At 40.1% G+C, this 25,026-nt stretch overlaps 1 protein-coding gene across 6 annotated transcripts in view; it reads right to left on the bottom strand.

The window, feature by feature from the left end:
• Positions 1-25,026, bottom strand: part of LOC129705599 (liprin-alpha-1-like) — a 107,206-nt gene that overhangs the window by 62,409 nt on the left and 19,771 nt on the right. For all 6 annotated transcript variants that reach the window (XM_055649206.1, XM_055649209.1, XM_055649207.1 and 3 more), the window contains exon 2: positions 989-1,090. In XM_055649206.1, coding sequence (XP_055505181.1) covers positions 989-1,090 — 102 coding nt within the window. The remainder of the gene's footprint in view (positions 1-988; positions 1,091-25,026) is intronic.

The raw sequence follows: 25,026 nt of genomic DNA, 5'->3' as shown, positions 1-25,026 counted from the left end.
AACCATCATCTGCAGTTTTTTCCTACACACGCTGAAATAAACCTTTGTCTCAAGTTCCCCATCAACCCTAAAATCAGGTCCATGGATGTCACTAGCTTTCCAAAACTTAACCCGATGGCTATTGGTTATTAGGAAGGGCAACAAAATCGAGAATCTGTACTGCGGCATAATTCACCAAATCGGGAAGACCAAAGACGATCTTTGGCCCGATTACCAGGCAGATTTAATAGTTCTACATTGGCTCTTGCAGCTACATTGGCTACATTGTCAGCCGAATCAGCACAAAGCAGAACTAATATCCACCAGTTCCCAATCTAAATAACAAAATAGTTAACTATAATGCTGTGGTCATCAGACGCTCACTCCTAGAGTGCTTGTTAATACGAAGAAAGGAATGTTGAAAGCTAAATGGTTAAATTACTTACAACAGTTTAGAGCACTACGGGATAACACTGCCAACAAAAATATTTGCACAGGTCAAATCTTGAAAAACAGCAACAGTTCTAGCAATTAATATATTTTTAAACTTGAAGTTAATTTGCCTTGAGCTACTCTGACCACTTTGTTAGGTTTCAAAGTCCAAGTGTCAACACGCTTTCCACAGCTTAATCCCAGTTTCCCAGATTCATAAATTGCATGATTGTTTGGGAAAGGAGCAGGGGAAGTAAAATGTTAAAAACTATGGCCGTCCAACAAATAACATTTCATGTTCAGCAAGGCACCTGAAAAGCTAATTCTACTTCTCTCCACATTCAGTGGCTGATCTGCTGAGTACAGCATTTTCTGTTATTTATTTTGCGTTAAGTGAGATGTAGAAATCAGAAGGCCACTAATCTTATAACAAAGAAACATGTGTTTACTTTTAAAAGAAGAAACAAAGAATACTACTGTATTTACAGGCTTGTAATTGGCAGCTCCATTAGCAACCTTCAGTATAGTTGCAAGTTAAATCAAATTAAAGGAACAATTGCTTATTCGGAACACTTACCCGAGTGTTATTTCGTTCTGCTTTCAGTTCAGAAATTTCTTCTTCCCGTTCCAGCAAATGCTCTCTACATACATTTAGTTCTTTTGTAAGTGCTGCAAACTCCTGGAAAAAGAAAATGCAACCATTTCAAATTCTGGGCATTTCACTTCTTACAGTGCATTTAAAATAGAAAAATGTTATCCTCTTTCCGAAAGAGGAAATAATTTGCAACATGAAAGCATGTCATTGCTTGATGCTTGTATATTGCACCCCAGTTACTATCTACACCTATTTATCAGAAATGTACGGTATTTGTTTGAGACAAGAATGACTAGCCCTGGGCAAATGGAAATCACAGGTCAAACGAGCAAGTAAGCTGCAATCAATAAAGGAGTATTAAATGGTAATGACCAGGACATTAAGGAAGCTTAATAATTTTGATTTATTTTTAAATTATTTTCATTCAATTCTCCCAGATCCATGTTTCCTACCCACCAAAAGAGAAGATATATATTTCTTAGAGGGGGAATATTATCAGGTTTGTCAGAATTCATAAGTTCTTGAATTAGGCCATATGGCCCATCAAGTCTACTCCACCATGCAATCATGGCTGATTTATCGTCCCCTCTCAACTCCATTCTCCTGCCTTCTCCCCATAACCTTTGACACCCGTGCTAATCAAAAAAAAATGTATTAGTGAGAAGTGAAAATAGTAGATGCAGCTAAGTCAGACAAGACAGACATAAATGCAGCGGTGCCAGGCAACTGATGCTCAATAACAGGCAAAACAAAACTTACTAGCAAGGCAAGTTCACACTGAAGGAACTGCAAACGCTGAATACACAAAAGGACAGAGAGATGCTGTCTGACATGCTGAGATACTTCAGCACTTTGTGCCCTTCTGGAATATGCCGCCGGTCCAAGCATTGTACATTTGGAGCAGGCCTTCAGAGGAAGTTAGAACTTTTAGAGTTGTAGGAATAGATGGGTTAACTATGACTGATGATACTTGTGGCAGCTTCGGTAAGTTTTCCTTTTAAATATATATTTCTGGAATTCAAGTACAACTGGCAAGGATAGCATTTTACTGCCCACCCCCAAGTGGCAATGGGGTGGTGGTATGCCACCTTAACAATTATAGTACCGGTGGTAAAGGGAATGAAACTTACTCTGGGCATGTGTGAATAGGATATTGGTACCACTTCATAGCAGTGTTGACAGCACCTCTATCATTCTGCTTAAGCAAGTAGACCGACTGGGCATTAATTAATTGGATTGGAGTTGTCAAAAAGGTGTATCTGGACAGTTTTTCATATTGTCAGGGGGATGCCACTGTGGTATCTATGCTCCAGCACCTTGGCCAGTGACATGGTTGGGGATGCAGACCTTCAACATTGCAGCAGGGATGTTTTATGTTTCCATCACCTTTTCTGCATCCAGCGGTCTCAGCTATTTTTCTTTTTTCCCGTCCCTTGAGGAATCAGGTAAGAATTTCCCCTCCAATCAGCATTTTTGTCACCATTTTCGACAGCAATCTATCATTAGTTTATTAATTAAAGAGTTGCGTTGCTCAGAGGTGGAAATGAACGATAATCCTACTGGGGACTCGGTCTCACACCCTCCAAATCAAAGTTCACGAGTGAAAACAAAGTTTCAGTCCCTCCAGTGTGGCAATGCAATAAAGGGAGTTTGAGTGACCGTTGGTTAGTGCAGCACTGGAAAATATTGGGTAATAGTCATCTGGATAATTCAACATCAATCGGAAACGGCTCAATAATATGCATGAAACATGAAAATAACTTGCACTCCAGATAATTCTATTACTTCAACATTTAGGATGAAAGACAGTTCAGGTGTTTTTAATTATTTCCAGCACCTGGAGTAAACTGCTCTGTACTACCTTATTAATTTCTAGTTTTAAAGCAAAGTCCATACTAAACAAATAATTTGTGCATTATCTGCAAGGTTCTAAAAAATATTGCATATCCACTTACAGGTCAAATTAATATTTAATGTAGAACCAATGAATTATTCACTTTTTAGAACACAGGTGTTTCACAAAATATCCACATAAACAACATCCCACAATTTGTCTTCCACTCAACAAATTTGTCACTCTGTTACTTAGAGCAATACAAAGTCACTGCAATGCAAAGTGACACTCTGGGCACATCTATTTTTGGATTAAAACCACAGGTCCTGTGCAACAGAGCTACAAACAGCTGAAATGATTTCACCCGTGAATCAATTAGAGTTGTAAACTATGGCAGATTAAGTGCAAGGTGGTGGCAACAGCAGGGAGGAAGGACGGGGTGGGTTGCAAAATAGGGTGCACATGTTAAGTCTGTGCCGAAGAGCCTGGTGTCCAATCATCCAGGACTTCTTGTCATTGGATACTGATCCCATTCTGTGAATACTGTGGTCAGCAGGTGCACAAAAACCTACACATGCCAAAAGCATAAACACTCTTCGGAAACAAGAAGTAAATTATCCTTAACCCTGAGGGACTGGAGGGGTGATGGGTGGGCAATTGGGAGGAGGGGGTGCCCTAGGGAACCCATTTTGTCGAATGTATCCAAGGACGGAATAAAACTGCAATGGGGACAAGAGAGATTTGAGGATGAAACTGGGACTGGAGAGTTTGAGCTATTAGGCTGAATAGGCTGCGTCCTTTTCCCTAGAGTGTAGGAGACTGAAGAACAACTTGTACATGTAATTAAAATTATGAGCAGCACAGATAAGGTAAATAGCCAGTCTTCGCCCAAGGAAGGGAAGTCTAAAATAGAGGGTGATTTAATACAAGAGGCATACAAAGGTTTAAATGAAACTTGAAGGACAATCCTTTTCACGCAGAGGGTTGTTGGTACGTGGAACAAACTGTTGAGGTATTGGTAGAGCCGGGTACAATTACAACATTTGAAAGTCAATTAACAGGTAAATGGATAGAAAATGTCCAAAGGATATTTGCCAGGTACTGGCGATTGGGACTAACTTGGTCGGCAGGAATGAGTCAGGGCAAAGGGTCCGTTTTTGTGCCATGTACCTCTCATATACTCAAAGCCTTAAAATAAATTTAGAGAGCACCATATTACAGAAATTCCATGTTCCCTCCATCTTATGCCTTTCTGCACAAGCACAGAGAGAACACTTGTTTTCGTACTTTTCCAATTCTGATGAAAGATTGATCCCAAATATTAGTGCTCTGTATCAAAGGCCATGTTTAATCTGTTTAATTCTAGCATTTATTGTTATTGATTCGGTTTTGGATTTCCAGCATCTTTGTTTTTGCTCAAATTATTAGTTCTTGAGGTGGCAAGTACAATATCACATGGGGAGATATTGAGTAGGCTTGGATTCTTTCCTTTGGGTTTAGGAGAGGTTTAGAGGTTATACGGTCGAAAGGAGGATGTAGATGTTGAAGACATGATCAGTAAGTTAGAAGATGACACAAAGCCAGAGTTGCCAGAGTTACTGACAGTGTAGAGGGTGATCTTGGGCTACAGGGTGATACTCAATAAGTGCTGTATGCACTTACTGTGGAAAGAGTCCAGTTCCACAATTTTACAATGTGTAATAAATGCCAAGGTGTAATTTTTGAAGGAGACACCTTTTGAGCCAATGCGTGCATTGCATATATCGCTATAATATACAGTTTAGTTTATTGTCACGTGTATCGAGGTACAGTGAAAAGCTTTTGTTATGTGCTATCCAGACAGTAAAAAGACAATACATGATTACAATCGAGCCATTTACAGTGTACAGATACATGACACAGTAAGACATGCATGCAACTAATCATAGTTTTGGGGGTCTTCAAGATATTATGATGAAAGTAGTTAATTACAACCATCAAGTAAGGATCTACATACATTTAAAAGATGGTCACTACAGGAGAAGTTTCTATTACACACCATCAAGTCAATAATGCCATTATTGTACTACAGGTGCAAAACCTTTTATCCGAAGATCCAAATAATGAAAACCTCCGAATAGCGACATTTTTTCAGTCCTTGAAGAAAGGTCCTTGAAAACGTTCACCGAGGGCGGCCCGCAGAGGTGACAGCGGAACCTCCGGTCGGTCCTCGAAGAAAGGGGAACTAAAGCCACATAAAAGAGAAGGTGAGGGTATATTTCGGGAGGATTACCATTCAATCTGCTGCTGCTGCCTCGACTGCAAACGGCCCAGAGACTAACTCTAGTACTACAACTCCAGAGGAATGCGGATGAGGGGGCGCAGCTCGGGCTGTGGGCGAACTGCCACTTGTCGCTGTAGCGGCGCATCGGGGAGCGGGTTCCTGTTGGTCCTGAGTCTCCGGGGTGGTGACAGGAGCTGAAGACGTCAGGAACCAGAAGCCGCTCCCCGATGCGCCTAACAGCGACAGTGGCATGACATTTTCGGGACACCGACCCCCAGGCCCACTGCAAGACGGAGATCCCAGAGACTCACATAACTCTAGCCCAGCCCCGCTCCAACTCCAGAGGAACCCCGGGTTGCGGAAAAGCTCTGTGGGCGAACTGCCACTTTTAGCTGAAAGTTGGAGGGACAGGGAGACAAGCGGCTTTTGAGAATGGTGTACAAAGTTTGCCCACACAGTCAGTACACCTCTCCTACACTTTTTCACTAAGATCATCTCGCAGAGAATTAGCCTAACCCTGTCTCTCCTATTCTGCAAGAAAAAACCTACATTGAAGACTCAAACTGAGTAACTGCCGGGATCGAGGCGCAAACCCGCGACCTTGCGGCCACGAGCCGAGCACTCTACCATTATTTTGCTAAAAATAACCCACATTCTGAATTACGAAAATAGTTTTCTGTACACAGCTGATTTGGTGTCAGGGGTGATTTGATGGGTGGTGTGTGAAAGAAATTACACAAATAACAATGACCCATAAATTAGCTGAAATTAAAAGGTACTTGCAACAGTTTTTCATTATTTTAGTGCATTAAAATCAGGACTGTTAAAACCCGGATACACAAGAGCAAATACAACTCTTAGTTGTACTCCTACTTTTATTCAGGCAGTCTTAGATCTAGGGAAAAAATCCTCCTAAATAGAACTGAAATAGTACTTTGCTGCTACCCTAAATTATACCCCAAACATGTAACACTCAGTACAAAAAATGCATTCAATTGTAAAGCTCCAGTAAATTAGTGCATTTTATTTTACTTGATTCAGCCAGTAAATTTCAAGGGCTCAACAAAAAAAAAACATTTTTCACACAGAGAGTGGTGAATCTCTGGAATTCTCTGCCACAGAAGGTAGTTGAGGCCAGTTCATTGGCTATATTTAAGAGGGAGTTATATGTGGCCCTTGTGGCTAAAGGCAAATATCTTATAGCAAAGCTATAAGATCTTTGGCTAAAGGGATCAGGGGGTATGGAGAGAAGGCAGGTACAGCATACTGAGTTCGATGATCAGCCATGATCAAATTGAATGGCGGTGCAGACTCGAAGGGCCGAATGGCCTACTCCTGCACCTATTTTCTATGTTTCTATGTTTCTATCCACACAGTTTTCAGCTTATAAATCCTCCTGAAGTAATCGGAATGGCTCAATGGATGGTAGCTCAAACTAATTAATTCTGTGCACAGAAAGATAAATCACACCACGATTTTTAATTACTTCCAGTTTTCCCTGCCAGGAATTAAAAATGAAGTCTATTCTTGATGATCAAATGCAGAGGGTAGTGGTGAGGGTTGTTTGTTGGACTGGAAGTCTATAACCATTGGTATATTGTTGGATTCGGTGCTGGGACTCGGTATGACTTAGATAAGAATGTCTGAGTTTGATAAATAAGTTTACCCAAAAAGGTAGTTTGAGGAGCCATATCCTCAGCACTCAACTTCGGGCAAAATAATCCAATTATTTTTGAATATCTGCACGTGGCATAAGGATATTTTCCAAACAGTGCATTGGTGTTAAAAACGTCATGATCAAATGCACAAAATATCAAACAGCAGAGCTTAACAAAGTCAACTTCATTTTAATTTTATGATAAACTGTGAGCCTACATGATCTCTCCTCACCTTTTTTTAAAAAGTTTGCCACAATTAAGAACCAGAATTAGCTCTTACTTCTGCCATGAGTAATAATGTGTAAATAGCCACAAGAGGGCATAGCACCTGCAGGCATGGCACCAGCTGCTAAAAGTATAAATTAACGTTGTACAACATAGAAAAAGACAATCAATTTGACTTTTAAACAGCAATTGCACTGGTGTTTGGCAACATAATTTTCACTTTATATCTGACCACTTCAAGAAAACAAAATATCACCAACTAGATAACACTTTCAAACAAATGCCAATTTCTGCAGCAACCCAAAACTAATATAGGATCGGGAATTAGAATGGTTAGCAACCGGAAGATCCAGTAGGCATTGTTTTCCTTCTAAATGCTATGCAGATGTATTCGAGAATAAAATATTGCCTTGCGAAATAATAACCTGCCTACCAAAAGAATGACTTGCCTGGAGATTAATTTGATGCCTTATAGTCATAACAAATGTCTAGCTCATATCCACCATTTTAATAGTTCTTACAGTATACATCGGAGACCAAACGTAGACTGTGACTGTTTTGCTCAACACATATTCCATCTGCCAAGGCCAACTGGATCGCCCATTCCTTTCAACCCTTTTGTCTCACACCTGACTTTTCATCTCCGACCTTTGCCCAACCATCTGCAATTCAAAAATATCCTTGCTTTTGTTCATCCATGACATGCCAATGTTTTGTCCTGCCCCTCCATTCTTCCAGCTTTTTTCCCCTCCCCCTACAATCAGTCTGAATAAGGGGCCTGACCTGAAAATGCCACCTGTCTTATGTTCTCCAGGGATTTTGCCTGGCCTACTCAGTTATTCCAGCACCTTGTGTCTTTTTTTAAGCATATAAAAACAATTGGTTTTATCATCTCACACATCTACAGCATGCATTGAATGCAAATTTGATTTCTCCTCCTAGAGCAGAGTTCAACCATTAACAGCGCAAATGAGATATAAATTGCTTCCTGCTCCACAAATGAAACAACTTTGGGAAGCTACTTTTCCACATATCCCCTTCCAGTATCCACATTTTATTACTGAGACATCAAATATCTATAGCAGGGGTCGGCAATCTTGTTCTTCATAGGGGCCGGGACGCATGTCTGTGAGCGGTTGGCGGGCCACACCTACCACGTGTTCACATAGATCCCACCCAGGATTGCAGACATCAAATCACGTGCTCACGTAGATCCCGTCCCTTCAAGGGTGCCACCCGGAGCACTGGCCCCTAGTTACGGGTGCTCACGAACACAGCGTACCGATGGGCCATTGACTTGGCTCTGTTCTGAAGGCAGTGACACAAATTCTCACTCGTCCTTGGCCTATTGACAACCCCGATCCCGACAGTGAAGCCCAGACACAGAAGGTGCGTGGCCATGCCGGCGGCTTTGCGCGGGATGCGGTACAGCCAGAGCTCAGCGCTCCGCCATTAAGGCCTCCTTTATGTTCTTGTGTCACTGCACCTGGGCACCTTGGGCCCAGGAGGTACCGGAGATAAAGGAAGTCTGCGGGCCAAATGACTACGAAAAAAAAACACGCCTGCGGGCCGGATGATTCGGGTTACGGGCCCGCATTTGGCCCGGGGGCCATAGGTTGCCGACCCCTAATCTAAAGTTTCCTGGGTGCAACATGTTGCCTGGGAAGCAGAGAAGTGGTTGGCAAAGAAGCCTTACTGTACCAGCACCTCATATTTTGCTTGGGCAGCTTACACCCCAGCGGTATGAATATTGACTTCTCTAGTTTAGTTTAGAGATACAGCACAGAAACAGGCCTTTCAGACCACGGAGTCCACACCGACCAGAGATCCCCATAAATTAACAGTATCACACACACACACACACATGGCAATTTACAATTGACACTTATACCAGTCTTTGGACTGTGGGACAAAAAAGATCTCTGAGAAAACCCACACGGTCACGGGAGAACATACAAACTCCAACAAACAAGTACCCGTGGTCAGGATTGAACCCAGGTCTTGGGCGTTGTAAGGCAGCAATTCTACGGCTGAGTGCTGCTCTAACTTAAAGTAACCCTTGCTTTCCCTCTCTCTCCATCCCTCCCCCTTGCCAGTTCTCCGACCAGTCTGACTGTCCCCGCTTATATTTTGTCGGACATGAGTCTGAAGGGTCTCGACCGGAAACTTCACCCATTCCTTCTCTCCAGAGATGCTGCCTGTCGCGCCGAGTTACTCCAGCTTTTGTGTCTATCTTATATTTTATCTCCGTTTGCTTGGTCACCTTCTCCTAGCTAACAATGATCTATTCTACATTTTCCTCGAGCCTGATCCCCTTTGATGTCTCATTTTCACACCTCACACTTCCTTATCTCGGTGTCTTTCTTTCCCCTGACTCAGTCTGAAGAAGGGTCTTGACCCGAAACGTCACCCATTCTTTATCTCCAAAGATGCTGCCTGTCCCGTTGAGTTACTCCAACATTTTATGTCTATTTTCGGTTTAAACCAGCATCTGCAGTTCATTCCGACACATTTATAATAAGGGAAATAGATTTCAAATATAATGTCAACCTTCACATGTTCTAAATCCTATAATGAATAAGTTCAACCAAATGGGTAGATTGGTTCTGCCTTTCATTCTATTGCTTGAATGAGCTAACACGGTTATCACAAGAAAAAAAAAGATTATTAAAGTTATGGATTCTCTGAACACAGCCGAGTTAATAGACTGTGAAAATCTATCAGGTGGATCTACTGCAGAGAAACATGATACAAGGCAAAAGTGAGAACTTAGGGAAATAAACAAAATTTACCAATGTGCTCACATTTAGATAGATAGAATTGTATTTTAAATTATCACAATTATAATGATCTGCAAGTTGCACATTATGGCAAATACCAAAGAGTTGAGTCTATTTTCACTCAGTCATTGAAAAGACTGAAAGAGAAGCTTCAGTTGTGATAAGAGATTTTATTTGGGATAAATAAATTGACCTAATAAAAGAGTTGAAAATTATAGTATGTAACAAAGTATGTAAAAATACTTATGTCACCAAGATTATTGTTTGTTTACCTCTGCATTACGACTTTGCCATGCCTTCTGCTTAAATCGTTAGGTAAGATCAAGAAAAAGGTTTTTTAAAATACAAAATGTTGTTAACAATAGTCTCCTAGCAGAAATAGCGTGAAACCTGAAAACATGTAGATTGTAGGAGATATAAATAAATTCAAAGTTTGAAAAAATTCAGTAAAATAAAATGAATGAAATGCTAACTCAATGTCCAGATAATTAGCATCTTATATGCTCCACCTTGTATGCTCCACAATGCTACAACAGGATTCACATAATTCACTCAGGAACATTATCCAGAATATTAATATTGATTTTTTTCCATCCTATAACTGTTATTTCTCAAATCCTCCAAACCCCAAGTGGGTTAAATTAATCAGATTTGTCCAATTTTGCACATTATAAATCAACTGCTAAGGAATCGATGGTTGTGTTTGTTCAGACAGTTCTTCAGTTTAGTTGTGTGGAATGGACTTACAACACGAGGCAAATTATACCATGGGTTTAATTGGAACATAGGTAACTCAAGATGGAACAACATCCAATGATACAATTAAATTAACTTGAAATCAAAGTGACGAATAACTTTAAAAATTAAATTGCTATTACACAACATTTATGATGTTTTTCCATTTTAACAAAGCAATGTTGAACTATCAGCATTGAAATATAATCACTGCTAGATATCAATATTAATTATTCACCAATAGGCAATGCTTTGAGTGTAGAGAAGAGGGGTGGGTGTGGCATAACATTTGCATTGACATTTAAATGTGATAATGTGAAGCTACAAAGCAGAAAGTGAAAGCTCTGTAAACTGTAATCAGAAGCACGGTATTTGTTTCATGTACTGAATAATTTTGCCAACCTGTATTTATGTTCCAAATTTTACTTTACAAATGCACATTTATGATTGAAGAATGCCACAAGGATTCATCATAACTATTATGTCTAAATGTATTAAACAGTCTGCCACTTGTGCACAACAAATTTATTTTCTGAGGCTCTGGGCCCCACTCCATAGCTTACGGAGAATGTGCTTTCATCATTCTTTCATTCCCATCCTCAATAAACTCACAGCAGCTTTGGTCACAACATGGGCTTATTTTAAGTGTCCCTTATTTTGTCACTTTTGAAAAAAATCAATCATACTGCACATGTAACATAATGTAACTCTCATATGCTTTGTGGTGTAAATGCTTTTTTTGCAGTTTAAATAACAATGACTGCATTGGTGCTAAGAGGTTTTCCTTGAATCCATATGAGAGTGACATTTGACTTCCGACAGGATCTCAGTTTGCTTATTCCAAGTCTCATTCAATAACATTTGAAGTTCACTCAGAACATGTCACTATGACAATGCATCTTTCCCCAGGCAATAAATTTCACCCATTGTGTCCACTTGCCAACAAACAAAAAAAGACCATTTTCTTCAGTCTTCCAAATTTTCTCTTTTATCCTCACATTAAAATTTTTAAGCTATGGAAAACTGATCATAAAAGCCTTAGTTTGTCCACAGCCCACAGCTGCTTTAGCCATTATAATTGCGGCCAAATCCAATAACTTGCTTCAAAAGTAATCTCCCAGGTTCCATTTTCTATTAGATGTACATTTCTTCAGTTTCTATTTCTATTGTTCCCATCAGTAAAACATGTATTACTATATTCCATCAAATGGACGATGAGCTACAGATCCTAGATATTTCCTTTTTGAATGTTAAGGACACTTTCCGTTGATTCAGATATTCCAAAAAATATTCTAGTTACTCCCACCTGCGGCAACTATTGTATAATTTCTCCAGAGATGATTAACAATTCAGCTTAAATTTATGGCCATAAATACTTTTATGTCACCAAGATTATTGTTTGTTTACCTCAGCATTACGACTTTGCCATGCCTTCTGCTTAAATTGTATACATCTTTATCCAAAGCACAATAAAACTCAGTGGAGAAATAATTAATCTAGCTGCATCTTCCTTATTGTAGTAATTCTTAAAATCTCAGAGCTTTTTATCTTTTATCTACTCGATATTCTACCAATTTGTCTTTCGTATGGAGCACCAACAGGAAATAAACATGGGGGGCAGTGGGAAATCAGAGGGCAGCAGGAGAAATGAATTGAGAAAAAGATATGGCAAGCTGCAAGGTATTGATTTGCCTCCTTTCCTTGTTTGCCACATAATTCAGCATGGTATGATTTAATTTGGTAAAAGGGTAGCTTACAGAAATGTAACTAGAACAACTGAGAGCCATCATGTATCATCTTCCTCTGAGACATTATCTGGACAATTGTCAAATCCAATCACTTGTTGGTAGACCACAATGCAGAGAAGTACTGGAGTACAGTGATCAGATTTCCTGCAGTGGCATAGAGGCATTAACTCAACTCCAGGAACCTGGTTTCATCCATGACCTCAGATAATGCCGGTGTAGAGTTTGCATTTGGATGACTTGCACCCACCTCCGAAGGACATCTTAGTAGGTTAATTACCAATTGTAAATGACCACAGAAGAAACAAATGAGAAAAGAATAATTGCTAAACAAGAGATTGTAGCTTGTCAGTGTAAAGCTACAGGGATATCAGGAAAACCAAAATAGATACAAAAATGAGATTGCTCTTTTGCAAGCTAGCATGGACCTCATGTGCCCAAAGGCCTCGTTATGTCATACAACCCTCTTCTACCATCCCACTCAGATCCAAAGCTGGATTGTCCAGTAGACCCAATGGTTCACCCTACTCTTACCTCAGAGAATTTATATCTTTTGAACCCAACTATTCTTTCTCCCCCGATTCATCTAGCTGCATTTGCTCTTACATTGAACTTTTTGAGTATCACTCACTTTCAAAGGTTGAGCGCTGGGAACATATATGAGTCCTGCTTCGGACACCATTGTGGAACTGTATGGAAGAGTCATTCAGTTATCCTCCCATCAGGGCAGAATTGGTACTTTCCGCCAAGAATACCAAACATCCAAATTTTATCCCTTCATTTATGAAGGATTCCTTCATTCCGACTGTAGGTCACAGACCGGAATCATTAACATTTTCCCTTTCCACAGAGTCTACATAACTTGCTGAGCTTTTGCAGCAATTTCTGCCTTTGTCTAAAACAGGGGTCGGCAACCTATGGCCCCTGGGCCGAATGCGGCCCATAACCCAAAATTGTCCGGCTCGCAGGCGTATTTTTTTCCCGTAATTATCCGGCCCGCAGACTTTCATCAGCTCTGGTACCTTCCGGCCCGAGGCGACGGCGCCCAGGCGCGGTAACGCAAGAAGGCCTGCGCGGTCAGAGCCGCCGAGCAGCGCCACAGAGTGCCGAGCTCTGGCTGTACCAAGGCACCGATAAAGCCGCACACCTTCTGTGTTGGGATCGCGGTTGTAAATAGGCCGGGGAGGAGTGAGTGTGAGTATTTGAGCTTCACTGACGGGATCGGGGTTGTCAGTAGGCCGGGGACAAATGTGAGCATTTGAGCCACAGCCTTCAGGGCAGAACCAAGGCAATGATCCGTAGGTGCGCCATGTTCGTGAGCGCCCATAAGTAGGGGCCAGTGCTTCGGGTGGCGTCCTCGAAAGGGCTGGATCCATGTGTACACGTGATTTGACGCCTGTCATCCGGGGCGGGATGGGGATGGGATCCATGTGTACACGTGATAGATGTGGCCCGCCATCCTTCAGACATGTGTCCTGGCCCCTATGGAGAACAAGGTTGCCGACCCCTGGTCTAAAACATCAATACGTCAACTGGCAATTTCCATTCCCCCTTCAATTTCACACAGTAGATTCTTCTCTTATTTTCATAAGGAGATCATTCAGTCCATTATTTAAGTCTGCCCTCTGAGAAATTAATCTCCAACGTGTGTCTTTGCCATCTCTTCTCTCACACATCTATTAACATAGCCCCGACCCCAACTTTTCCTGTAACATACCTGCAATTTATACTTGCTAACAAACATGTCTTTAGGATTATGGAAACAAACAAGGGCACCTGAGGTTAGAATTGAATCAGAGTCACTGGAGCTGTGGAACAGTGATGGTGTTGCACTTCCCTCTTGACTCGAGTGTTTCTCCCAGTCAGGTCCATTAAAAGCCTTCAACCCTATTACCACTGCAGCAACAAAATTATTTCATTAAATCTGGACCACTGCATGTGGATCTTGAAAGTTATAGATAATGATTTATTTCCCACTGAAAATAATTAAATCTTCTCATTCAGCCATGATTCCCATGACAACAGTATGCTTTTGTGTACAATTCTTTGCATAGTCATGACACAAACTAAGTTCCCACTGAATAATCTAAATCAGATTTCATTAGTAGTATATAAATACTGCCCAACTCGCGCATCTCAATCCAATGCAACAGTTCCATACACTGGACTGTGAGATTTCAGCAGCACTAAACTGGATGCTTACTAGTTTTAACAAACAAGAAATATTACACAGAAAATTAAAGGGGTTGTACTGAAAAATTCAGTAAACGAAAGGCAATGCTCATAAAATATGCAAATGACAGAATTATTTTCTGAAAAATTCCACTCGTCTTCCTCCTACATGCATCAATTAATGTTTTGATATACTTTGTCACACAGAAAAATCGAACTGTTTAATAAAGTGATATCTTTTTAGATGGGGATCAGAATGGGTTCAATATCTGTGCACTGGGGGGAGAACTACTAAGCTAATGTTCTACTTCAGACTGCTATCCTATAGTTTTGCCAATAAGCATCTACTACACTGAGAATGACTATCTTCTGCACATATATTTATAAAACAAACCTCAGCAGACTACTACAGCACAATTATGGATATAGAACAATAGAAGGTAACAGAGTCAATATACAAATTAATGGCAAATTGTAGCCCAGGACTCAAAATATTCTAATTTAATGTAAGTATTTTTTCATCACAACAGTAAGGAAAAAGATTAAACATTCGTTAAAGACTGCTTGGTCATATGCTCAAGCTTTTCCAAAATACATCCAATGAGCTGCAGCCACTATTGTATAAGTAAAGTTGGCAATCACTACAACTGAACCATCTGAAAAGGCAGTCACATCAAAAAGACGACACATCAGCTAATTCAATACTCCCCTGGTACTCAATTAGATTGGGTGCAGTCAGTTCTTAGTTTAGGGCTTGAAACCATGACTACGTGACGATGAGGCAACAATGCAAATAACTAAGCAAAGATGATTGTACTAACTGTCCTCAGTCTAAGGAACAAAAAGGAATGTCCTGTTCCCAATTTTCACTATCAAGCAGAAAAAATATGCATTGTCTCTTAGAATCTTCAGATGTACATATAAAAGTGGAAATGCAAATGCTATTACCCACTTTGCCCAGCTTCCATCATTGGTGGTACTTTAACAACAATTCATCACTAGACCTAGCACTGAAATACCAACACATGACATTCATAGAATGACTTGTGTTTGGAAGGGGCTATTCTAAATTAAAAAATAAGTCACTGATAAATACAAAGGAATCCAGAATAAATTTACCCAGAGCAATGTAAATATAGAACAGGCCACAACAATGCAGTAGTTGAAACAAATAGAAAATACTTCAAAATAAAATGGATAATTGTAGAAAAAGGAACAGAAGGATATGCTGATGGGAAAAGCGGAAGTCATGGGAGAACAGCTTTTATCAAGCATAGTCTAAAACCCAGACTAGTTGAGGAGTAATAGCTTATTACAGTACAGTAAATGCACTTAATTGCTGTGGGACTTCAATCATATTTCCAGAAAGGCAAATTGTTATCTGGGTTGTGGTGAGTAACAAAGGCTTGTTATTAAGGGTGCAAGAGCACAAACGCCAATAAGCATCACATCATCTTGTATATTTGACAAGTTGGAGCCACTTTATTGCTTTCTCATCCCAGACAAATAATGAGTTGAAATAAAGCAATCTAAGAATTTAAAATCCAGCAGAGAAGATTATGCACAGCCGTTCAAATGAAAATTGAGCAAATTTTATTTTGCCTAACTGCAAAATCCAAGTCGTATAGAAAAGCTTAAACAAAAACCAACATTGAAATTCTCAGCTTATATTTCTTCATCTAAGCACTATTTGTTTCATTCAATAATGCTATGCAACAGTCTGAAGATGACAAATTCAAACAATGATTCAACTTAAAACTTGACCTTCTGATAAATTAGCATTGCCAAAAATTAATTCAGGCACGTCTAAACAGTGGGCCACAGATCAAATTTAAACCGTAGCAATTTTTTGTTAGGCCTGATGAATAACCTAGGGTTGGATATTTCACCAGAGGCCTTGTGTGCCACAGATATTTCTCTATGATTGGCTATCATTGAGAAGAGAGACGTTGAGTGGGTAGCAAATTCTAAGGAAGCAAGGTGATGTCTTCAGACAATCCAGCAGCGATCCTGGTTAAATTCCTACTTCTAAAAGCTGTTGCAAACTTTAACTGTAAGATAGACCTGCTTAAGTGATATACTGCTAAACAAATGGCAACACTACACAAACCTAACAGTTTCCATTTGCTCTTGTCATGTGAACATGAGAATAACAATACTGCCTACTACTGGAATCCATAAATGGCCCACCGGGCACAAAATGTGGGTGGTTTGGGCTTAATAAAACACTAATGATGTAAAATACATTTGCCGAACTCCTGAACAATAGTTTTCAGGAAAATTCCATTCCCTCATCTCATTATGTATATTCTATAACCAAAATAATTCGTATTTTGTGTCCAAGTTATATGCTATTACCATTTTAACAGGTATGTGTTGAATTATTGGGACTTGATAGGTCAGAAATTGACAGATTAATACTGAGTGCAGCAAGCAAACTCTTTGAATCACTTCGCTCTGAAAGGCGACTCCGGACTGTCAAAGCTGCCACAGCCAGACATAAAAGCAGCTTTTTTCCCCCCACGAGTAGCAGCTACTCAATAACCAAAAATCTGTAGCCTTCTTTTGCTCTGGTATTTTATTTAATTCCCATGTTTAATCGATAATGTTTTATTATTAATGATTAATATTTTTGTGTCATTCTTAATTGTCATTGCATGTCATGTTGTCACTTGCGAGCGGAGCACCATGGCAAATTCCTTGTATGTGAACATACTTGGCCAATAAACTTATTAATTCATTCATTATCAGGGTGGCCAATTAGAAGAGCACTGAAATCTTTTATGAAAGATAACAAGAACAAGTATGGGCCTTTCATGATATGAACCGAGTTAGAAGCAAAATTGGTTAAGACCATGGAGGTAATATTTGAGTCTTCATGAAAACGTGGAAGTATGTCTTAACCTCATCTCAGAGTTAGATAATATATCGGGAGTCTATACAAATAGGTTTTGGTTCAGACTGCTGGCTGGATTCAGGGTATGACACAGACAGTGTAATAGCTTTGATATTAATGTATAGATAGTGGAAATTTCAGTGGTGGACATTGGTCAGGCATTCAAGGGTATAATTGAGGTAGTAGTGTGGTTGATTGGGTGGCGTCAGCTATGTGCAGATATTGATAGTGCATTCATATTTAATTTGCCAAATTTTAAGTGAGAGCTCCCAGACTGTCTGCATTATTACTAGTAATGCTCTTCTCAGCTAAAAGCCGCAAGCAAGATTTTGATTGGACTTCCTTTTTCGACTGTCAAGAAATAAACATGGAGACACAAGAATTTAATTGACACTAATCACTTTTTCAATTGATGCTTTTGGCTGAATTTCCTTCTTAAACCTTTGTGGTTTGGTGTTTCCGGTTACTAAGCATTTTAACTCCCCTTCCGATTTTCATACTTACCTTTCTGTCCTTGGCCTCCTCCTTTACCAGCATGATGCTACATGCAAACTGGAAGAATGGCACATTATATTCCACTTTGATAGCTAATAACAATGAATTCTCCAATTTCCAGAGACAACTCCTATCCCCCACTGCCCCTCAGCCCTGTGCACACCACCCTCAGTCACCCTGCTACCCCCCCCCCCCCCAAACTAAAAAAAATGACCCCCTCCCGTCTCCTATTCTTATACTTGCTTTTATCCCGTATTTTCCCTCCCCCCCCGTCCCCATCCACCGTATCCCTCCCTCTGGCTTTCCTTTAATTTAATTTACTGTATTTTATACGTTTTTCCCTTTCTACACCCATCTGCCAATAGCAGCCCCTCACCTGTATCCACCCATCACTTGCCAGGTTTTGCCCCACCCCCACCTCTTTTTACATTGCAATCAAACTGGGTTTTAATATTGCATTAAAACTTAGGAAGTTTCAGAGGACACTAAATTTAAGGTATTTTCCCTAAATACATTTGCATTTCTATATTCGATCTTTTAAGACATTCCATAAAACCCATGTTATTGATCTAGATTTTGGTCACATTTTGTGTTTCATATGGCTCAGCATTAAACTTCTGATAGCATTATGTAATATTATCTGTAATAATTGTGTTTGGTTGTAAGCATGCCCACTTAGAAATATGACCGACTGGATTCTTGCCAATTGTTCAGCATTTCATTACTAAACATTAGATGTTTTCATGTAACTAATTTAAAGTAATTTTCTCTTGCTTTAGGCAAATCACATTTAGATCCAAAGGTCTAAATCTTCAACGTGTTGAATATATTTCATTAATTACATTGGAATGAAAACAAATGCTATGTTCTAGCTCATTGATTTGTCTGAATATGGTCACAATCCCAGGTGCATGTACATGTTCACATCAGTGATGGTGAATGTTGCAGGAGTGAATGTGGGAGCAATGCCACTATTGCCTGTAATCACCTGAACAGGCCAAGTATTGTGGCTTTAACCAAGGATCCTGTGGTAAGTGACTTACCTCATGTCTTGTATGATCTACATGGCACTAGTGTAGGTAACATAGTAGATACTCCCCATTTGGCACTTGCACTCAACATACCCAGGTCAAAACAATCTACGGAATTGGTTTACATCCACCATTCTCAAGATGCACAGTGTTCCCTCAATACAATTTCTAAGCTACTTCAAAGGACCTCCAGCCACCCAAGACCTATGGCAGAAAATACATATCTGGCATATCCAAACAACACATGCTCCTGCCTAAATTGCTTACTATCCGGACTTGATAATACCTTGGTTTCATCAACATTGCAGGGTCCAATTCCAACCCAGTACCGACCACTGTGGGAGTATCACTACTAAAAGGGCAGCAATGGTTCAAAATGGTGGCATTATTAAAGAAAATTAAGAAAGGATAACAAATGGTGGCCTCACAGCAACATCCAAAGCCCAAAAAATAAAAGACTGCTGCACTATTGACACACAAGTCCCTGTTTGTCCATTCAAATCAATGTTAAAATCTTCTCGAATTATCAGAGAACCACGTTCAGTTTGCCAAACAAAATTAATTCATATATTAACACCATCCACCTGCATTTGCATGAATTTTCTCACACTGACAATGTAAATTATATCGCTAAAACATTGCAATTAATTTTATATTGTGATGTTAATATTTTACCAAAACTGTTCAGTTGCACATATTTGACTGTGTTTTAGTTGCCAGATCACGCAAAACAGAGTTCTTCATTCTAAATGTGTGCTAGTCCAACATTAGACATTTAATCTATTAATCAGATTGCTGTAAATAAATGCAATTATTAACACTTGAGTCGTGCAATGCTGGTCTCAAAAGTTACAGCTATAATTTTATTGAAACAAGTACAGCTTAAAAGACTTGCTGTGCAATCCAAGGGAAAATACGGTACCGATTTTCTGGCAATTGTTGATCGGCTCCTTTAAACCGGACAAAATTACAAGAGCGCACTTGAAATCTCCCTTGGAAGTCCCCCCGAAGTGTGGCACCTAGGCCGGGTGAGGTGGCCGATCTCTACCTCATCGGGACTTCTGCAGCCGATCAGCGGGATAATTTTGCCCTCCTGTGGACAGGGCTTTGGAAATCCGGCCGATCGGATCCATCCCGATAGCCGATTTCCGCAGTCGGACTAATGATCAAATTTGCCCCTTAGAGCAGGAGCATTGGAACTCCGGCCTGCCCTCACAACCAGCATCTCGCCCCCCCACCTTCCTCCTAAGTGCCACCGTTCTGGTACCGTCCAATTCCTATCGGAGGCGTGACCTCTGTTGGTCCGGCAAAATAGATTATCCGGCAACGCTCTGGAATCAAGGGTGCCAGAAAAATCAGCAGTGTATCTGTATAAAATCACAAAATTGTAACATCTCCCTGCAGCAATTGTTTTGCAAGGAATTATTGAAAAGTGCACAAAACTAGTAAAAACCAAAGGACGTTTGACAGAGGAAATTTTCAGCAGAAAAAAAACTATACAATTACATCCCCCTTACAAAATCCAAAAGGGATTTGGTAATAATCTCTCTCAACTAATTAACATAGAATATGCAGTTATAAAGAAAGAAAAGTACAAGTAAAATCATGGAAAAATATTTTTAAACAATAGTGTACCACAAATTTCAATGTTAAAATTGAAAGCACAAATTGAAAATATTGGAAGACTAAGGTAAGATTAGAGTTATGCAAGTTGTTCAAGAAGCTGATAGTTGTAGGATAGTTGTAAGAAAGATGCAATAAGAGATTAGGAACAACATGTTCATGTTAGGGTGACGGGCAAGGCTGGCAAGTTTAGGCACTTGGTTAACTAGAGATATTGTCAAGAAAAGCCTTGTGTGCATCAGGGTTAGCAAGCTGAAATCAAGGAAATAGACAATAGGTGCAGGTGTAGGCCATTCGGCCCTTCGAGCCAGCACAGCCATTCAATGTGATCATGGCTGATTATCCCCAATCAGTACCACATTCTCCCCATATCCCCTGACTACGCTATTTTTAAGAGCCCTATCCAGCTCTCTCTTGAAAGCATACAGAGAACCTGCCTCCACCGCCCTCCGAGGCAGAGAAATCCTAGACGAGTGCAAGTAGTTCAGGACTACACTTAAGAAGGACATCGGGTGGGCAAACAGAGGACATATGATGCATCTGGCAGGCAAGATTTAGGAAAATCCCAGAAATTGAAAATCCCAGGTATATTGAAAATAAAAGGTTAGCTCAGAGAGCATAGGTTTCCTTAAATATCAGCAGGGTTGTCTATGTGTGGAGTCACAGGAGATGGGTGAGATTTTAGATGAGTATTTAAGCGAAAGAATTGAGGCAAAGGGGTTGCAGTGTCTTGGACCTTATATGAATTGCCAAAGAGGTGGCAATCTTAAAGCACAATCGTAAACCCCATCGTAAATAATGACAGCGGGATCTTGATCAGCTGGGTAAGTGGACAAAGCAACAGCAATTCACATTCAATTCAGATATGTGCAAGTGGTTGCATTTTGGGAAGTTACACCAGGATAGAACTTCCAGGGAACGCCGGGGCTCTGGGGAGTGATATAAAACAGAGGGGCTTACTTGCACAAATACTTAGTTGCCATATGATCACAGGTAAACAGTGGCAAAGACATGTGGCATGCAGGCCTTCAGTCAGGGCAGGATAGGAGATTGTTTAGAGGGATATGCGTCAGATCCAGGCAAATGGAGCTATCCCAGTTGCCAACTTGTTAGCATGGTCAAAGTGAGCCAAGGGCCATGTACCATGCTGTACAGACCTATGATTATTAATTCAGGCCTCACTAGCAGAAACAGTGCCTTTGTCTTTTACATTTTCCCCCTATCTTTGCTGCAGTTTAAAAAATAGCTTATTCTCTCTCTTTGTCAATTCAGATATAGTCTTTAACTGAAACATTAACTTTGTTTCTCCTTCAACAAATGCTACCCAAGCTGTAACATTTCCAGGCATTTTCTGATTTTATTTCAAAGTTGCAGAATATAAGTTTCTTATATTCAGAGTTATAAAAGAAACTCATTCAAAACAATTGTACTTGTCAATACCACTAAAACTGTTCAAGAGAATCTTTACATTTCTACGTTCAGGCCTGCTCTGCTGAGAGTGGATACAGTTATGATCTTTTTTTTCCCTCACGCAGTCTACTTCAACGTAACTAATTTGCTTTTTAATGTTTACATTGAATGCCAAGAGATTTTTTTTCCCATTTCGCCAAGGCTAACGCCACATTTAAAAAGCAAAAACATGCCAAAACCTACAAGCTTGAAGAGGAAAAGTTCTGTTCTTTAAGTCTAGCCTGAAACATACACTTTCCAGATTACATGCAAGTGTGCCAATTACATATTGGAGGCAGCAGGAAAATACTTCAATTTTCAGCAGGTAACTGACAAGCCGTAACATTTTCCCTTCCTAATTCTCTTCCTTTCCAAAATTCCACATCAGCAAGGACAGCTAAATCAATATACTTCAGAAATTCCACAGTAGCATGAATCTCCATGCTTAACATTACTAATAGCATAGAAGAGAATAATTAGTCATCTTTACATAAATTGTCAAATTGCCAGTAATTTAACCCACACTAATTTTATAATACCTCATGCAACTGGACAGGCTCACTTCAAATCAGTTAATTACAAAATTAATATAAAGTTGACCGAAAAAAAGTTTAAATGCTTCACCATTAGATATTCAGTCAAGGTATGGGGACATGGTGGACACTAATGAGTCTCCAAATTGATGTTCTTGCTAAAATTTAAAACATGCAAAATCTCTGTGGTGTACTAAGAGGGCATGATTTACCTTCCCTTCTCCATTTTCCCAGGATACTGGGAAATACTTGCTGAGCTACATGCTGACCAATTTTTGTCACAGGGTTAAGTAAATGTAGTGTTTTAAAACATATTTTTAATGTATGTACATTCAGTTTAAATATGGTATATTAGATGTCTTTACAGAGTCACAGGATTGAAATAGGCCCTTCAGCCCAACTTGCCAGTGCTGACCAAGATGCACCATCTACGCTGGTTCCACATGCCTGTGTTTGGCCCATATATACCTCTAAACCTTTCCTATCCATGTACTTAGCCAAATGACTTTAAAATAGAGATATAATACCTGCCTCAACTACCTCCTCTGGCAACTCATTCCATATACTCATCATGAATTGCCCCTCGGGTTCCTGTTAAGTATGTCCCTTCTCACCGTAAATCTATGACCTATGTTTCTCGATTCTCTACTCCGGGAAAATACTATAGGCATTTTTCCTATCTATTCCCCTCATGATCTTATACACCTCTATAAGGTCACCCCTTCATCCTCCAGCGCTCCAAGGTATAAAGTCCTGAGCCTGCCCAACCTCTCCCTGTAGATCTAGCCATCAAGTCCTGACAACATCTTTATAAATATTATCTGCACTCTTTCCAGCTTAACAACATCCTTTCTGTAGCAGGCAGACCAAAACTGAACACAATACACCAAAGGTCGCCTCACCAAAGTCTTATTCAAAAATGTGTAGAAATTAGGAGTGGACATCACAAATATGAACAAATATTTTAAGTCACTTGAAGGAAAATGATCCCAAATCAGAGCAATGTGCACCTTGGAGAGGAACCCACCATGCACCATCCTTTTGCACTGAAGTGGTGGACATGGCTATTTTAAGAGGTACCACTGACACAAGCATTTTCTCAATAATATGTTGACATTGCAGCAGAAGGGACGCCAGGCAAGTCGGCGATTTTATCCTGATTGCTCTAAAACTGTATTTTGTTGAAGTTGTGCCCATTAACACAAAGTGCTCCTCTCCATGTTTTCACTCTGCTCCCTGCCGCTGCATAGCTTCAAATCAATTGAACTCTGCCAGGGTGGAGTCACTCCCAACAGAGAGGGCAAACAGGCCTGGGGCCTAGTGTGGAATCATCCATACTCTCCTGCAGAGAAACACCCATGATCACAGCCTATCCTTTTTATAATATGGTATCAAGAAAAATACACAGAATGCCAAGTGTGATATAAGCAACATTCTGCATGAATTTATTGTCTCAAATCTACCGTTTTAGAATAGATCCTATTACCTTGTTGATGTTTCCTGTATTACTTTTTGTATGGAGCAGAAAAACAAAGCAGATGCTGTAAATCCAAAAAAAACAAAAAATTGCAAAAAGCACTCAATAGGTCAAGCAGCATAAAAGGGGTGACATGGAGCATCTACTCTGCTCGAGCTGATGAGTGCTTCCAGCACCTTTTGATTTTGTTATGAAACAGTTCATGCATTATACACTACATCTGGTTTTGCTCCTCTTGCATTAGATTCTATATATACACAAAGAATAAAGAACCTCTTTCTTGCCAGAATGCATAGCCTGGACTTGTACATATTATGGTTACTTTGCCAAATAGTAAATGCAAATATTACCCACACTTTTACCTGGTCCATCCACATCAACAATATGGTCAGGAAAGCACACCAATGGCTTCCTCAGATGTTCTCAAAGACTGTCATGGATTTCTACAGACAAATCATAGAAAGCATGATGCATTTCAGCTTGGTTTGACAATTGTAGAAACAAGGAACTCCAGATGCTGGTTTCTACCAAAGACAGACACAAAGTGCTGGTGGAACTCAGCAAATCAGGCAGCATTTCTGGAGAAAAAGGATGGGAGACTTTTCAGGACGGTACTTGACCCAACCTGAAACGTCACTCGTCGTTTTTCTCCAGAGATGCTGCCTGACTCGCTGAGTTACTCCAGCACTTTGTGTCTACCTTTGGTTTGGCAATTGTTCTCCCCAAGACCACGTGAAGCTGAAGGGTTGCGCACTCCTGTCCATCACACAAACCAGCAATTCTACAATTGCTGGTGCAGGAAAGAAGCCAAAATAATTAAGGACCATTCACTCCCCTGTCACTTTCTCCTCTCCCCTCCCTTGTCACGACAAAGATTTAAAGGCTTGAAAGCACACACCACTAAATTCAAGATCATACTCTTCTGACTGTTTGTACAACCCCCTCATGGGACAATAAACTAACAATGTTTGCCTATTCTTTGGATTTGTCTTGCAATTTGATAAAGTCTTATCAATTATTCCCCACATCACTACCACCTTAGTTTACTTTATTGTCACCTAGCCCCCTTAACGACAAACCACATTTGGCATGATGGTAAATTTG

This window comes from Leucoraja erinacea, chromosome 18 (genome assembly GCF_028641065.1).
Source record: "Leucoraja erinacea ecotype New England chromosome 18, Leri_hhj_1, whole genome shotgun sequence".
Classification (NCBI taxonomy): domain Eukaryota; kingdom Metazoa; phylum Chordata; class Chondrichthyes; order Rajiformes; family Rajidae; genus Leucoraja; species Leucoraja erinaceus.
Note: the sequence above shows the minus strand (reverse complement) of the source record. Positions and strands in the feature narration are given on the sequence as shown.